Source organism: Balaenoptera musculus, chromosome 20, assembly GCF_009873245.2.
Source record: "Balaenoptera musculus isolate JJ_BM4_2016_0621 chromosome 20, mBalMus1.pri.v3, whole genome shotgun sequence".
In the NCBI taxonomy this organism is placed as follows: Eukaryota; Metazoa; Chordata; class Mammalia; order Artiodactyla; family Balaenopteridae; genus Balaenoptera; species Balaenoptera musculus.
Genome location: NC_045804.1, coordinates 45,475,406 through 45,492,805, shown reverse-complemented (window position 1 = coordinate 45,492,805; position 17,400 = coordinate 45,475,406). Strand labels below are relative to the sequence as shown.

The window sequence follows — 17,400 nt, the reverse complement described above, 5'->3', positions numbered from 1 at the left end:
GTTGTTACTGTTAACTTTAGGAGCTGCTTCCATGTCCTTGGGCCTGGGGTCAATGATACTGAGAAGAGAGACCCAGGGATCCACAGCCCAGAGCCTGGGCACCACTGCAGGGCCTGGACTCAGCTGAGGGATGAGGCATGCTGCTAGGTCCTCCGAGCACCCCCTACGCGGCTGGCTAAAAGTAATGACGGCATCCATTCTCCTCTGAACTCCAGTGAGGCACATTTCACCGCAGGGAGGCTCATTAAATGACTTGCTTGATGCCATATGAACATTAAGCAGGGGCTCTGGGATTCAAATCCAGGCTTTTGCAATTCTGCAATTTCTTGTTCCTTTACCCATATGTCCTTTGGAGATGAGAGGCTCCCCAGCAGAAGTGAGAACGTGTAAGACTCATTCTGTCGGGGGTACCTAGTGAGTGTTTATCAATAATAACCATTATCCCTTACTCTGGTATTAAATGATGAACACACACCGTCACTATTCATCATCTTAGCTGATTTTTACAACCCCAGGACATACACGGGGCAGGGATTTCTAACCCTCCCTTTGCAAATGGGGAAAGATGCAGAGAGAATGATTTTACCTGGAGTGCGCCCCTCCAGGTCCATTCTCCCTGCCTCTCCACCCTGCTTTCTGCCCCAGCAGGAGATCACAGGAAGGGAGAGGTGCAAGGGAAGCTGGAATATTTCCCCCCCGCAGCTCCTCCCTGTGGGCCACCCAGGCTGTGTTGCAGCTCCTGCCAGGAAGCCGCCCACATGGCCTCTGTGTCTCCAGGTATGGGAAACCAGACGCTCCCCTCACCCTGCCCACATTTGGTCGTAGTCTTGTTACAAGCTCTCCCCAAACCTCCCAAGCTGGGTGTGTCATCTGTTTCCCGCTGGACGCTGACAGATACGGCAGTTAAGTTGGGGACTCTGGTCTCCTGATGAATGAACGAGGGCCTCTCTGAACCTGCCAACAAGCATCTACTGAATAGTCCCTTGGAGACATGTGGGGAAGGGACAGGGAGAAAAGGAAGATGGCAGAGACACGGAAGGAGGTAGGAGCAGAGGCAACAGGCCAAGCTCTTGGTCTCAGATTTCTCTTTGAATTAACTGGAGTTAACCTTCAGAATATGGGGAAAGACCACAACACTGAGAAGCTGGGCCTGGGGGAGGCCTGTGGTGGGAAAAGAGGTGGCAAGACTTGGAATCTGGGCTTCGGGCCAGCAGAGCCTCTAGTGCCACCTACAAAGCGTTCGGGAAACTGATCTCTGGTCATAAGCTGGGACAGGACGGGGCAGCCCCTTCCAACAACGGGCACTTCTGCACTGCTACTCACGGGGTGGGTGGGGGTGAGGACAGGCGGGCACGTGATGCCCTTGAGAGAAGGGAGCTGTGGGCACCTGATCCTCACCTTGTCTCAAAGAGCCAGCCAGGACTCTAGAGAAGGCGAGATGGCACCTACTGGTTTCCAGACCCTGTCTCCAACTCATCCCCTTTGGCACAGGCATCCAGGGGTGGTGCTGGGACATGGGGCCACTTGAGTTTTCTATCGTGCTCTGGCCTGTAGCCTGGCCTCTGCCGAGAGCGCACAGTCGGGCTGCGTGACCAGACCCCGGGCCACAGAGAAGAGCAAGGAGGAAGACTCACCTCAGGGGGTGGGTCAGTGGCACATGGATTGCCTTCCTTCTACTTTTAGGTATTTTTCTAGTCCTCAATAACTACATGCATTCATTTTATAAAAGGAAACACATTCTATCCTGGAGAACCATGAAGAATCTCAAGAAGAAGAGGACATCACATTGTGGCACAGTTATTTGTGAATTAATAAGATTGCAAAGGACCTGGATTAGGGTTTGCAGGACCTCAGGGATGAGCTGGAGGCTCTTTCACCTGGTGACAGGCTGGCACATGGCCAGTACCTCCGTGACATTCAGGGGTGGTGGGCAGGAAGAGATAAACCGCAGCGTGAGCTCCTCATGCCTGGCTGAACCCTCTCTCCACGCAAGGATCTCGGGGGGAACCCGGGAAGTCACACCTCCCTCTGGGAGCGTGTTGTGTTATCACCTGCTTTGTGAAACCATCCCTGTAGGTTTCCATGTCCCTGACCTTAAAGAAACTTTACATCTTTAACTGTGGCAGTTGGTAGGCAAGATGCAGCAATATGTCCTATTTAACACCAAGAACACAGGGGCCAGATTGCTTGGGTTCATATCCAGCTCATCACTTACTAGCTATGTGTCCTTGAGCAACTTATTTACCTAACCTGTGCCTCTGCGTTCTCAACTGTAAAGTGGAGATAAGCATCTTCTCCATAGGATTATTGTGAAGAGTAAGGGGATTAATATACAGAAAGTGCTTGGAACAGCGTGGGACACATAGCCAGTGCTAGGTAAGTGACAGCTATTATTATTGGCACTTTCCCATTAATCACTCATTGTTTTGTGTCAATTTTATAAAAACAATCTCAAGGGCTTCCCTGGTGGCGCAGTGGTTGAGAGTCTGCCTGCCGGTGCAGGGGACACAGGTTCGAGCCCTGGTCTGGGAAGATCCCACATGCCGCGGAGCAACTGGGCCCGTGAGCCACAACTGCTGAGCCTGCACGTCTGGAGCCCGTGCTCCGCAACAAGAGAGGCCGCGATAGTGACAGGCCCGCGCACCATGATGAGGAGTGGCCCCCGCTCGCCGCAACTGGAGAGGGCCCTCGCACGGAGACGGGGACCCAACGCAGCCAGGAATAAATAATTAATTAATTAATTAATTAAAAAAAATTTCAATGTTGTAATTCTTAAAAAAAAAAAAAAAATTTCAATATTTCTGTGACTGCTCCACAGAAATATCTCATCAGCTTGGCCTCTAGGGGTCAGAGGGTGGCACAGAGGAGAGAAGAAAGTAATGAAACAAGCAAGGAACATTTAGACGGGGCCCTTGCTAAGTGTTACATACAATACATATCATTTAATCCAGCAATAGGGACACCATATAAAATGCAAGACGCCCAGTACAATTTGAACTCTGGACGAGTAACAAGTTTTGGGTATAAGTATGTCCCAAATATTGCATAGGATATACTTATGCTTAAACAAGTGTTCATTGTTAAACTAAACCTCAAATTTAACCGGGCATCCTGTATTTTTACTTGCTAAAAAATTTGGCAACCCTATTGGTGGGGTTGGTAAGCTTCTTCCCATTTTACAGGTGAGGAAAATGAAGCTCAAAGAGGTGAAGTAAATTGCCCGAGGTAGTTTTGTCCCAGCAAGTATTCAAAGGCTCCGGTTCCCCCTCGGCAGCAGGCCGCTTGCCTCCAGCTGCTCTGCTCTCAGAAGGGGGACAGGCCTATAGCCAGAGACACAGCCCTCGATCACCTGCCCGCAGCCAGGATGTGCTCCTCAGCCCCCAGGCGGGAGCCTGAATGCAGGAAGAGATATTTTTTTTTCCCAGAGAGGCTGGGGGGCTACTGCTCCCCAAAACCAGTGCACGGGGAGCCTTCCTGCAGGGGAGGGAGGTTGGGAGGCGACGGGGAGGAGGTCCCGTGAGGGCTGCAGTCAGCCAGGGCGGCACCCGCAGCTCTTCCGGGAGCTGCCCCTGCCTGGGGCTGAAATCTGGAGGCAAAAAATCACAGGAGAAAACTCAGGAAGCACCAAAGGAAACTTCTCCGGAAGTCCTGAAATATTTCCACAGCTAGGAGAGAAAAGTTTAAAGTGAAAGCAGCTATGGGCTGGCCTCTCAGAGCCCAGGGTATGACCACAGCATGCTGGTAGCCCCGGGCCAGGTCACAGGGCCCCCTCCCCAGAGCTCACGCAGATGGCCTGGCCTCCCGGGCTCCCCAGAATGCCCCACATGCTCCACTCTGCTCTCCAGACTCCAAGCTGGGGCTTCACTTGAGTCATTCTCAGCTCTATTTTTACTCGAAGGTGACAAGAAACAACGAATGTTCAAAGCAGGACAATCAAGTCGCCTGATTCCATGCCTCTGCAGGGCCAGGGACCATGGCTGGCCTTTGCTGGGAGCAAGGACAGGAAAGGGGGTCCAGGAACCTCTGGAGGGCTTCTCTCCAGACCCAGGAGTCTAGAGCCCGTTCCCCAGTCTGTAACTTCCCAGGAAGGTGACATGCAGCTTCCTCCTCCCCTGGCCAAGAAAGGCCAAAGCACATTCCTCCAGGCAAAGTAATGGCTTGTGCAAAAAGCACCAAACTCTGGCTGGGGATGGCGTGTCTGGGGAACAGTGAAGGATTCCGTGCGGCGGCAGGGTGGGGAGTGTGGTTAAGAAAGCCAGGAGGTGAGGCTGGAGATGGTGCCTGAAAAGGCTTCCGTGCTGTGCTAGGAGTTTAGATTTGATCCTCTAGGAAGGAGGGAGGCGGGAAGGTGCTAGACTAGTGAGGGAAGGAATCAGATCCTCCAGGAGGGCTTGAGGACCCCAGGGCCTTCCTACTGAATGGGCATCACCTGGGGGCTTGTTAGAAACGCCAAACAGGAGGCCCTGCCCCAGACCTGCTGGACCAGAATCTGCATCCTCACAAGATGCCCCAGCTGATTCGTATGTCTAGGTGAGGCCCTGAGTTACGGCTGCGGTGGAGAGAGGGTCACTGGTTGGACCTCTCCAATAGCCTTTTCTGACTGCCCTTCTGCCCTCCTCATGCTCAGCTCTACTGCCTCCTTGCGTCCTCCCTGCTCCGTGATTCTCTTAGGTGGCCCTTGTGCTAGAACGCAGCCCCCGAGAACATCCTTCTCTTCATACCCCCTCACCAACCACAAAGCATTTCCAAGCTCCCACGTGCTCGGGGCAAAGGGAGATAGGTGCACGCAGCGGTTAAGAGTCAGTCCCCAAATTGAACTGGGTATTCAGAAGAGCTTTGCAAACACACAGATGCTGGGCCCAACCCCAGATTCTCATGCCGAGGGCCCTGGCACTTGAGCACCTTTGGTGAGGAGCACAAGCTCCGGCATCACACAGACCTGGGTTTAGAGCCCAGCTCCGCTTTTCCTAGGCTGTGTGACCTCAGGAAAACTGTTTACCCTCTCTAGGATCATAAAAAAAAAAAAGTCTCCTCATCCACAGAAGTGGATAAAAATAGTTGAGACCTCTGCAGGGGGGTTGAAGATTAAACGGGACATTGTTTGTCAAGTGCTTAAGGACAGTGTCTGGCACCCTATAAATGGCAGCCTTTGTTATTCTTCTTTGTGCCTCTAAGGAGTTTAGAGTCTGGCAGAGAGGAAATGACAAAGGGCACAAAGCCTACATAGGTAAACACTACAAAACAATAAATAAGAAAGAACTCAATGTTGTGGCCCAGCAAGCAGTGCTGGGTTCTGAACTGGGGTGCTCACCAAGGCCGGTGCTATAATCACGCACAGGGGCTTCCTGGAGGTGGTGGTAGCTTGAGCTGAGGCTTGAGCACAGAGGTTGGCTGTGGAATGGTGAGGGTCTCACTGGCTAGAGCAGGGGGCACGTGCTGGGATGCTGGCAGATCTTAATGGATGGGTAGTGCGAGGTGTCCCCCAGCATGGGGGATCTTGAAGGCAGTTTGGATTGGATGTGGAAAGAAAATGCCTCACTGAAGGTTTCTGGGCAAAGGAGAGGCGGATGGAAGCAGGTTTAGTGTAGTCACAGGCAACTGGATGGGGAGTGGTGTCTCAGGTCAGGGAGGGGGCCTGAGGATGCTCAGGTGTCCGCAGCAAGGGCCTGGCTGTGGTGGCAGCCACCGCGGGTCCCCAGGCAAGAAATAGCTCTTCATCCAATTTGCATCCCATCCTTCCTTTCCAGGGTGCAGGAGACAGAACAAGATCCTGCTTCGGGTGTCTAAAGTTTCTGCACCCAAAGACGGCACACGATGCCCACTGACCCATCCAGGTCAGGAGCTGCCACAGGGTCTGCAAAATGTCTGCAGACCAAATGCCAGGGGAAATGGCCCTTCCACATGGCTGGGTGGCACACCAGCTGGTCTCTCATTAACCCTCTCAATGATGCACTAGAAAATTAACAACTAAGGCTTTCTGCTCCATTAACACCGACATTGGCCCTTGGCGGGGGGGGGGGGGGGGGGGGTGGAGCGGGACAGGTTTTGTCTAGACAGAGGAACTCATAAAGTCCAGATGCCTGGGCTTCTGCCACTCAGGAAGGGGGTGGGCAGAGGAAACCTGGTATGTCTCCCATGGTGGGTGCCTCCCATGGTGAAGTCCCCAGCAGAGACCAATCACAATCACAAGAGGCCACTCCCTCTTCTCATCCTTAAGATGAGGTTAACAACCTTTCTCAGCTTTACTTTGAGAATTAAATGAGATTGTGAACATGAGAACACTAGCTCAGGTGTGGTACCCACTAGGTGTCCCATCAATTGCTTTGTTATTTTTATTTTTATTGGGAAACAGAAGGGTCTGACTTGGTTCAGGGTCCACAGTCAGTCCCCTAGGAGAGGTTATAAAGGACCCTGGAGCCCTGCTACCCAGATCGTGGTCCCTAGACCGTCAACAGTAGCACTGGCATCACCTGGGAGCTTGCTAGAATACAGAACCTCAGGCCTCAGTCCAGCCCTACTGAATGAGAATCTGCATCTTAACAAGATCCCCAGGCCATTAAAATGCACAGTAGAGTTTGAGACTCTGCTCTAGTATATTTGGTCCTAGGAAAAAACCATCTTCTCCCCTCTCCTCTCCCACCTCAGGAAATACGGGGCCCAGGACCCCGGGTGGATAGAAGTAGAGGATGCTGATGCCGCAGGGCCCTTTGATTAGCTCCTGCTTGCTTGCCATGCTGCATTAAAGCACACGAGAGCACATGTTGAGAAAATTACCCCCTTCTTGATTCCTTTCAATCTTTCCCACTACTGTTTGGTACTAGATGTCTTTAACATTGATTCTCTGTTTCCTTCCCTTAAACAGAGACATAGGAGGCTCAGACCTAGAGCTTTCCAAGGGCAACAGTGTATAACTAGAATTAATAACACTGTTGAGTGTTTAGTGCATTTATTTGTAAGGAAACTTTTTATTTATTGCAAGAGATACAGATCTTCCATTCGTTTCCTTTCTAAGTAAATGATATTTAAAATAATGAGTCAAATTGAAGAAAAACAGTTAGGTCCATAATAACGGAAGTGTGTGAATCTGGCAAAAATCACAACACGTATATAAATCACGGCAGTTTGGTAAATTATTATCCCTTATGGTTCATAAGAGCCCTCTGAGATCAGCTCATCCACTTTTTTCATATTGCAGGTCATGAAATCAATGTAGTAGGTCATGACCAGCACTTCTTGGGTTTGTTTTTAATGGAGTGGAATGGAATGGAATAGACTAGAAGAGCATAAAATTACGAGAACATTGCAAATGTGATAAAACAGTAAGTACTATCCCATAAACTTTTGTTTCAGTTTGTGTGTGTCCTGGCTTACAATGTAAAATGTCTGTATTCTGTATGGGCTGTGGTCCAAAGAGTTAGCAAGCCACTCATGTAGTCCACTCTCCCTTTGGTAGGTGCCCCTGGCCTCTGCTAACTTATTTCCAATGGGGAGGAGTTGACTCCTTTGGCCGGACCATCCATGAGCATGTGTCGAGGTCCCACCACAGCTCTCTGGCTCCTCTCTCACGACAGAACTGACAACAGTAGCCCCTGCCACAAGTTATTAAATGGATGCTTCCCAGCCCCACTGAGGTGAGGAAAGACTCAGGCACCTGCACAGAAAGAAGTGTGGAGATGCACTAGCATGAAGACATGTCATTTTTGGAGGGACAGGATCCCCATCACCAGGATCTGCTCTCCTGGCCCTCTGAACCCTCCCAGGCTTGAGCAGCCCTCTTTCACTGGTCTTCCCTGAAAGATGTCTCTTCCCTTGAAGAGCAGTGATGGAGAGGGGGAAGGAGGCTGGGGGAAGGGCAGGAAGAACAGGAGAAAGCTCTGGGTGGGGGAGGGGATAGAGTTCATCACAGGGTGGCACTTGAAGGATGGACTTGTCAAGGCTGAGCCTCGGGCCGGCTGCATCCTGGACCCACAGGGAGGGCAGGAGCACGCCAGGGCAGCAGGAGGAAGAAGGCTGGGGCAGCAAGTTCAAGGTGGGGGGAGGAAGGGGTCAGGAGCACGTAAGGCCCCAGCGCCAGCTGAAATTTCACATTAGCCCCCCTACAAACAGACGAGTGAGCCAAGGGGAAGGTTCATGGGTCCCTACACCCTACCAAGCAGGGATTCCTAAAAATGCCCACAGACTGAGAGAAGGAAGTAAGCTGCCAGTGACATCTCGAGCAGCAAAGGGAAAGGACGAGAATGGAGTTGTGGGACCCCTTCCCCTCCCCCATGTCCCCACTTTTACCTTCCTGCTTTGCTTGTCAGCTCAAGGCAGTCTTTCACCCCCTTTATCATACCCCAAAAACTCTCCACATGCAAACCCTTTGTACAACAAGCCCTCCTATCTTGTTTTAGCCTTTCTGGCTCCAGCCGAAGAGGGGTCTGCTAAGGTGGAAGGCTCCAGGCACAGGCTTCCTCCAGAGGCCTGAACTCTCGGCAGGGCACTCTGGGTCTGCACTGGAGCTGCCCCATCGTTAGCATGCTTTGTGTGGGTGAGTTCAAATGCAGAAGCTGGATCTGTGGCCCAACTGGCCCTGGGCCTCAGCAAAGGACCTTGGTGCGCAGTGGCCTGAGTTATGGCCGAGAGCTCTCTTTATTTTCCTTTGGAAACTATGGGGGTGAATTTTAAAAGGCCTGAGATCAGAGCCAGCGTGCCTGGGCTCTGCCAAGTCCTCTCTTCCTCCAGTTCCCACTTATTTGTCCCTTGCCCTGCTCTGCTCTGGAAACTGGGCCTTTGCTGTACCCCATCCCTAACCCCAGAGTCTATTTTCTCTCCTTCCTCTTTATTTATTTTGGGGTTAACAAACAGTGCCTCTTGCCAATAATCCAGGGACGAGGTAACTCTGGGATATGGGTTCCAAGTACCCATGGGAGAGCTCCTTGGGAATCATCCTTAGGAAGAGGCAGTCCAGCTGGTGGGCACTTACAGGGAACCCAGAGGCTGAGAGCTGCCCGAATACCACGGGGGCAGCCAAGACAGTCTCCACAGTTGTCATTCTAGCTAGAGAGATGAACAGATCAATCAATCTCCGCGAAATACCAGCTGCCGTGAAAGGCAAGGGAGTCTGGGAGGAAGCGTGGTTTCGAGTCAGGCCAACCCTGTGCTCAATTCCTGGCTTGTACTCTAGCGCGAGGACCTTGAATTAATTACTTAACTTCCCTGGGTCCCAGTTTCCTCCCTATAAAATAGAGATAATTCCTTCCTACCTCATAAGGTAGGGGCTGTTGAAGATTAGCGATAACACATGGGCAGTGCCCAGGACCGTGCTGACACATAGTAGGTCCTCATCGGCCTTGGCTAAGATCATTATTGCTGCTGGCAGCTGAGCGGGCTATATACAGAGTTGGAGCCATCTGAGATCTGATGAGCTTCAAACTGGGAGACCTTCGGCAATAAGTTAACCTCTCAGGGCTTCAGATTCCTCATCCACAGACCAGGGGGATGATAAAAGGTACCTTGGTGGGTTGTTAGGATAATGTAAGGAAGTACCTACCACAGCATCTGGCACATAGTACGACTGGTTAAACTTTATGTTTTCTGCCATTCTTCCTAGACCAAATGGAAAAATCTAATTTCTATGAACTTGGTCGGACTAACGGGCTTTCTTTTCCTTGGGCCCAGTGGTTGTGAGAGCCCCAAGGATGAGGTTTCTATGTACCTTTGCAGAGCTCAGACACATTTCCCTAAAAGGTCCCCATTGCACAACTCCAGGGGTGCCGTCACAAAGAGCACACAGCCACCCAGACCCCAAACCTCTCAGAAAGGGATCTTTCTCACAAAGCTGTACCTTCAAGGGAGAAATTCACTCAAAAAGATGGACTATATGCTGCTTAGGCCCAGGGTAACTTGCACCTGAACAGTGACCGCAAGTGAGGCAATCAATTGCTGTTGTGGGTGGTAGCTATCCCCCAGATGGGGAAATAACTAGGCTTAATTGTACAACATCTTCAGTCTCCATAATCTTGATCCATTAAACCCTTGCTGCTGGCCAGGAGGCAATGCCCAGGAGGAAGGGGTTAGCCCAACACACTAATAGGATCAGCCCTTCAATCCCATGAAGGTAATTATGGCCACATCCTGCCCCAACAGCCCTGAGTAAACCCACAGATCCCTAGCCAATTTGGGGCTTTTCTAGGCAGTACCAGCTCCACTGACACCCCAGGAAGGCCAAGAGCTATGCTGCCTGGAGTGACACGGACTCAGCTCCATCGACATTGGTCCACCTGAGTCCTCCCAGCTGCCCAACCCCTTCTGGAGACGTTGCTCACCTTTGACAAAATGCCTGACCACATCTGCTACGTCTACCTGTGGTCTAGAGGGACATGGAAGCCGTAGAGGTGAAGGTGGAGGAAAGAGGGGAAGGGCACCTGATCGATTAGGTCACCACAGAGCCCGCCCCGTCTCCCGAAGACCACACTGACCCTGTCAGTTTCTATATGGCCAGTAAACCCATATTCGTCTTTCGTCCCGCAGTGTGGTAGGGAAGGAAGCGCAGGAAGAGAAGACAGAAATAAAGCACAGGGGCAGAAAACCGAGTGAGAGGCCCAAATGAGGTCTGAACCTGGGGGAAGAGAACTGGCTGTCCCATCTGCAGTGGGTCACGGTTGCAGCCGGCCCCACCTCAAAGGGCTCTTTGCCAAATGCCTTGGGCAGGGAGTAGCAGGCTTGGGTGTCTATCCCCAACCCTCTTATGGGGGTGCATCCTCTAGTTTGCCTGTTGCCCTGATTTCCTTCTTCTTCCCCATTTACAGGATCAGGTTCTCCCCAAGCTTCAGAGACAAGCAGAACGCTCCCACTGCCAATCAGGGCCATCCATGGCTCCATCAGACCATATCTTGCCCAAAGGAATGCAAGCTAGGGCAGACCAAGGCCACAAGTCAAAACAATCAGCCTCTCCTATCCAGCCCTGGAGACAGGTAAGCCTGCAGGCCTCTCCCCCTGGTACTCAGTGGAAAGTGCCAAGACCCTGTAGGTAGAAGGTGGTGGGAAGTCCAAGCCCCGTGGATACCCCTCAGCCTACCAGAGCCAGGGGCCCGGCTAAGGCAGACGTCGTGGAGATGACATGCAGTTGTCCTGAAGCTGCCTTCCTCCTGGTTTGCTCCAAAGGGCTCAAGCTGAGCCGAAGAGCTGCAGCACCAACATTGGTGGGGAAGGCTTCCAATCACATAATCACAAGCCCTAGCAATGCGTGGGACTCCCTTGGGGGGTCTACAATTACCAAATCCACACAGCCAGAAACTTGTGAATAGACCAGCTAATGGGTTTATGGGGTTTGCTGGTGGAGTAAGGAGTTAAAGGAGCCAAGAACCCAGAAGTTTTCTTTTCCCTCTCATACTCACTCACACAACCGGAAATTACTGCGGGCTTATTATGGCACAAGGCACTGGGCTAGGCACCAGCTGAGAACCTAGTCCAACACTCTGACCCTGCCTGTCCCCTCACACACTTCCCAGCCCCTTCCAAACTCCTCTGCAAGCCTTTCGTGGATCCCTGTTCAGTGACAAAGGCCGTGAAGAGCTGGACAGCTGATCAGTTCAATAGCACTCCTCATCTTCAAAGCACTTGAGAAACATTAACCAATTAATCCCCGTGGCACCCACGTGAGACATCATAGCCTCACTTTACAGAGGAGTGTGAGTAAGGAAGGTACCAGAATCGCCCCTGGACCCAGAGAACAGCCCCAGTCTTCCATCCTACCGGCTCTCCCCCCTTCTTCTACCCACCTAGCTAATTCTTCACAAATGTTCCTGTCATTCCTTCCTTTTTCCAAAGAACAATAACAGCAGCAATCACAACAGCAACAAAAAATCACATTTCTCTGACTAGGAGACTTAATTCTTCTGCCAGGCCCACCCCTGGGACTCCAGCAGCCACGTCAAATATGGGCTGGTGTTGACAAGCAGGAATACATGACTGAGGCTTAGTCATAGGACAAGAAAGCATCCATTTGCAGGTCCACACCGACTGTCAGGCCAGTGGCCTGGTCCTTGGTGCAGCTAATATAGGAATAAGGTGGGAAACTGAGGCAGGTTCATGATCATCTGGAGATGAGTTTTTATCCCCACAGCCCCAGATGCCTTCCTGGTTATTGGACAGGGCACTGAGTCTGTAAGGGGCATAAAAATATCACCAGAGATTTCCCTTGGAAATGTCGCTTGGGGTAACAGAAGTGAGCTCCAAAGGCAGGTTCTAATAACTACAGATGATCATGTTCTGCCTTCTATGAGGTCCAGATAACTAGAGGTTTTGCTTGGCTCCATAGTTGGCCTGTTTGAGGCCAGAGCTAAATTGCCTGGGACAAAAAAGAGGCTGGAATGGCAAAGGAAGAGACCTTAAATGTAGCCCTCAGTTCTCTTTTACACAGATCCTGAAAGATTTCGTCTCTACTCAGAGGAACAGAGAAAGTTTCAGAGCACCTCCCGTTTTTGTTATTCCATAGAACTTAGTATGATCCAACCTGATCCCGTGGTATAGAAGAAAACCAAGAGAAAGTGGTGTTTAGTGGAAACAGTGGTGAGAGAAAGACAGAGAGAAGATAAAATGAAGAACACAGGCAGAAAACACATGCAGATAGAAACACACCAGCTCCAGGGAAAGAATCTAGGCAAGGCACTGAGGGGCAAAGCTGACACTATTACGTTAATGTAGGAAAATGAACGGTCCAGAGACAGGAGGTGGGGTGGCTGGAACCCTCATCCATCACACTAGTTTACCAGGGGCAAAGACCGTGCTCCAATCAGTCCCAGATCACACGGGCAGCTGGGAGCCAACCCATCTCCTTGAGTCAGACAGATCATCATCACTACAGACCTTCAGGACTTCTACTATAGGGGAAAGAGGCGGTCTGAGGTTCACCCCTTATCAAGTGACCATATCAGCCTGCAGTGGAAGTGTGCACATATGCTAAAGCCAGAAAGACTGAGCCGACAACTCCAAAGGTAAGACGTGTGTGAGGGGAGGGGCTGTTTGTTAGCCTGGCATCTTAGGTGTAGAGAATCACCAGCCTCAGTGAAATTAGACAGAGCCTCAACCACCCCTGCCCTGGCTCCAGGACCAGCCCCCAGTTCCTCCAAGAGACACAGAGTCAAGTTAGGCTCAGTCATTCAGACCACTTACCCTGCTGGACCATTCTGGGGAGAACTCTGACAGAGGACCAAAGAGACAGATGTCCCCCATTCCATGACATCCCAAGACCTTGAATAAGTTCAGACATATCTAGGTGACACTCAGGATCTTCCTAGGGTATGATCTAAATCCCAGCTTTGTCACTTACCAGTCACGTAACCTTGGGTAATGGTTTTAGCCTATTCAGCCTCTCTTCCTCTAAAAGGGAGAGAAGACTACCTATCTTGCAGAGTTGTGAGGTAAGGAGAGACTGGATGGAGTGCCTAGCTCAGTGCTGGCATAGGGTAGGTCCTCAGGAGATGCCACTATCACTGCCACCAGGAGCAGTGCTTAGAAGGAGCCTCGATCACCGGGTCATTCGCATCCCTAAGAAGTACACTGGCTACCCTGTGCCCTGGGTACATCCCCTTTACAATTCCTGATGGATGTGGCTTTTGTGGGGACTTGCCACCCTGTGAGCCTGTAAGCAGAAAGCTTCCTGAGAGGCAGAGGAACTTCCTCTGGGAGCAACAGAACCATGCTGCCAGGCAAATGACAGCTCGGGTATTTGTTTTAATTTAGGCTCTTGTCAAGAGGAAAATTCATGGCTAACAGCCCAAACATGACTGCACAGCACCTCCCCAGGAAGCCTCATTCTACGGCTCTCCAATCAGCTGTTTGGAAGAAGGAGGCAAGGACTCCTCCTCACATTGCTGCCAAGTTGGTGTCCCCCCCTCCCCTCCATCCAGGCTGCCCCAGGAGCCCAGAGGCCAGGGCAGCAGCAGAAGGGTAGACAGCTCAGATGCCAGCCTGCCTGAGTCAGGGCTGATAAACAGGCACCCCCAAAGAAGGCCTCGGTCTAATTCCCTTTTCCCATCCCACCTTCCTCCAGTCGGAAATTTTCAAAGCACCCTCAGGCAATTTTGCTCCTTTGCTCCAGGTTGTGTATGTGTGTGGGGTTAGGTGTTGGGGTGGGTTGGGAGGTGGTAGGAAAACTTGGAAATGATCAGATGATCAGGTGGGGGAGTCTTCTTTAAGGCAATGAAGAGAAAGCCAGAGACAGGTTTCCATAGGATTCTATGCTCTGGGAAATAGGGAAAGCAGTACTGGGTTTTGCAAAGAGTCAGAAATATTCAGGAACATAAGCTGCATGTGAATATGAGGCATTGTTGTGACTGTTATTTGCAAGAGCACAGCTAAGAGAAGGTCACTAATCCTTCCTTTGCGTCAGGAGCTGATCTGCAGCAGGGCTCTGAACAGATGTGTGCCCCATTCAGGCAAACACACGTGCACACACACCACACAGCGACCATGGGCCCTGACCTTCACTCAACGATGCTGGCCTCTGCAGGGGAAGGAGCAGGTGGAGTGGCTAGGCTCGGCGCGGGACCGACACCCAGGGGATCCAGCTTTGTCCCTTTGATGTTGAAAAACCAAAGCAGAATGGACCATCACAAGGAGAGCTCCTGGGGGGAGGAAAGGAAAGGGAAAAGGATGGGGTTGGGGATGGGGGGAAGGAGGAAAGGAAAGGAAAAAGGATGGAGGCAGAAGAGGGAGAAGAAAAAGGTATGGGGAATGATGGGGACCCAAGGGGATACAGAGGTCAGAGGTTGGGTACTGAGTACTGAGGAGCCTCCAGGGCAAGCCTTTGGGGTTCAAGGCATCACCTTGTCCACTCCGCCCGCCATAAGACTGTTACCAAGGAATTCGAGCCAGGTTAACCCTTAAAAATGTCCTTGTCCCATGGCATCCAGTGTCCAGAACCAGAACCTGGCTCCACCTATCTCCCCCAACCCCTGCCCCTGCCTCAGGACTCTGGGCTAGGAGACCTAGCAAGAGAGAGTGGGAGGGTCCCACTGAACCGATCAGGGAGGGTGAAATCCACTTACTATCTTCTTCAGGGGCTATCAGGACCCTCTTCCTGTACCACTGAAAGCTAGGGGAAGGTGTCTCAAGGGAGGGGTGGGAGAAATGCAGTGCTTTAGCCACCTAAGCAAGTCGGAGTTGGAGTCGGAGTCGGAGTCGGGGTCGGGGTCGGGGTCGGGGTCGGGGTCGGGGTCGGGGCGCTCAACGCTGGGCGCAAGCCCCCAGAAGGTACGAGCGCTCAGTTAACACATCCCCAGCGGCAGTGCAATCACGTGATCGCGGCAGATTTGGGAGCGAGGGGGTGGAGACGCCGCCGAGGTTAGTTTTTTTTTCTTTTTTGGGGGAGTGGAAAGAGGGGAGAGGGGGAGGGAGGGGGAGAGTGCGGGTAATGATGAGCCTGGCAGGAAGTACTGCTGAGCTGGGGGTTTTCAGGTCCTTCATCCAAATGGCCCCCACGGAGATGTGCACCTACAGTCTCCCTTACCACACGACCCTACCCCCACCCCGAAACACACTGGTCTCAGGATGTCCCTGAGGTGGCAAACTCAGGCGCCAAGACCAAAATGGCCTTTCTGCTTCAACGTGGACAGAAGGAGCAGCCAGTCGAGGAGCGGAGGCAGCACCCTACAAGGGCTCTCCCCTCTTCCCCAGGGTTGGGGACTGCTCGGTTACACAACAGGTGGGAGAGGGGTGACACAGCTCTCCTGGCCCCGTCGGTCCACTGCGCACCCCCTGCGGCTTGAAGTCCACTCTGGGGACCCCATCCGCGGCCGATCGCGGGACCCTACGCCGCTCGCCCGCCTGCCGGCCCGCCGGGCACCTGGGCGGCCGTGCCCGCAGCCCCCAGTCCGCGCGGGGCTCCCCAGAGAAGCCCGGCATCGCGGGCCCCGGGGCCGTCCAGGCGCAGCGCGGGGCGCCGGGGCCCCTTCCCGCCTGGCCTCCCCTGCCCGAGCGCACACGTACTGCTGTAGAGGGTGTCGATCCAGGAGAGGCGCGGCAGGCCCCGGTGGCTGAGCGGCTCCATGCCCGCGGCTCCGCGCGGCGGCGGCGGCTCCGTCAGATCGGAAACCCGACCCTCATCGCACAACAAAGGAGGGAGGGCGCGGGCGGCGGGCGGGCGGCCAGTTCCAGAGGCCGAAGTTGCCGAGCGCTGGGTGGAAGCCGGGGGAGGCGGGGAAACAGGTAGCAGGGAGGACCGAGCCGGAGCTGGCCGGGAGGAGGGGAGGGCGGGCGAGGGCCGGCGAGCGCCCCCGGGAGCCCTTCCGGCCCCTGCGACCGCCGCGAGCCCCGCTTCGGTTCCCAGAGCTGCGGCCCCGCAGCCCGCCCGCCAACTAGCAACTTCTCCGGGGCTGCACGGCGCCCAGGGGCGGGGGGGCGGGGGCCGCGGCCAATCGGCGCGAGGCTCCCGCGCCCCCTCCCCGCAGCACGCCTCCAGACCCGGGAAGGGGTGTGGGGAGCAGCCGGGGTCCCCACGCGAGAGGCGCTCCAGCCGGTGACGGAGGAGTGGTCCGCGGGGGGTCTCCGGGCTGCGGCGCAGGCCCAGGATCCTCTTCCTCCCCTCGCTGGGCTCGGCCAAATTCTGGCAACCCGCTGACTAGGTGCCGCGGGGAGACCTACGAGCCCGCAGGGGTGACATCACCTGCCACCCCAGGATCTCTAAGCGCAGTTTCAGGGGCCAGTGAGGCTCCCAGGCCCCTCCCCTAGGCAAGCCTGGGGAGCGGCGCTGACGGGGTTAACGTCCTGCCCGCCCGCGGGAAGCCTTGGCTGCCCTAGGACTCTTTCCTTCCAAACCTTAACAGTGCCTCATCTATTTAAACACCCTTGACCTAAAGGCCGGGCGGTTCCTGCCCTACACACCAGGGGGCGGCGGCTGGAGAAAGGCGGGAGGCCAGGGCTCGTCGAGGGGCTGTGGAAGATAAACTGGGTTACAGGAGAGACCCCAGGGTCTCCGCTGGGTTCCCTCCAGGAGCCGTCTCTGGGGATCCCAGCCGCAGCCCATGTAAGGAGGGACACCATGTATGCCTAATCACAAGCTGAGGGAAGGCTGGGGTCAAGATGCCTTTGAGAACAGACCTTTAGAAACAAAATTCCTTCTAAGACCCGCCCCCCCCCAAAAGCTGTGAAGAGGTTGGAGTGGGGGAGTTTTACGCCTGTGCCCTGGGTGCAGGTTCTAAATGACCCAAGGCAACTTGGCTGCAGATTTGGTCCTACAGGCCTCCTTGGAACAAAGGACCCTGGAGAAGGGACTGGAGAGGAGGGAGGGAGGGAGGGTCAGGCTAGGGAGGTCCAGGGCAGTGGGGCTAAAGCTCCTTTCCTGAACCCAAGGGAAGGGAGGCAGTGGGCCCACAAGGGAACCCTGCCCTGGACCATTTACCCTGCTTTTACCTCAGA

The 17,400-nt window shown here is 53.5% G+C and overlaps 1 protein-coding gene across 2 annotated transcripts in view; it reads right to left on the bottom strand.

Annotated features, from left to right (window-relative positions):
• ABR (ABR activator of RhoGEF and GTPase) overlaps nt 1–17,400 on the bottom strand; it is a 181,663-nt gene that overhangs the window by 120,572 nt on the left and 43,691 nt on the right. Inside the window, exon 1 of one of the 2 annotated variants that reach the window (XM_036836210.1) lies at nt 15,973–16,325. The exons of the other annotated variant lie outside the window; for it this stretch is intronic. Within the exon in view, the coding sequence (XP_036692105.1) occupies nt 15,973–16,033 (61 nt within the window). The 5' untranslated portion in view covers nt 16,034–16,325. Of the gene's footprint in view, nt 1–15,972; nt 16,326–17,400 lie in introns of those variants that run through there. 2 annotated transcript variants of the gene reach the window in all.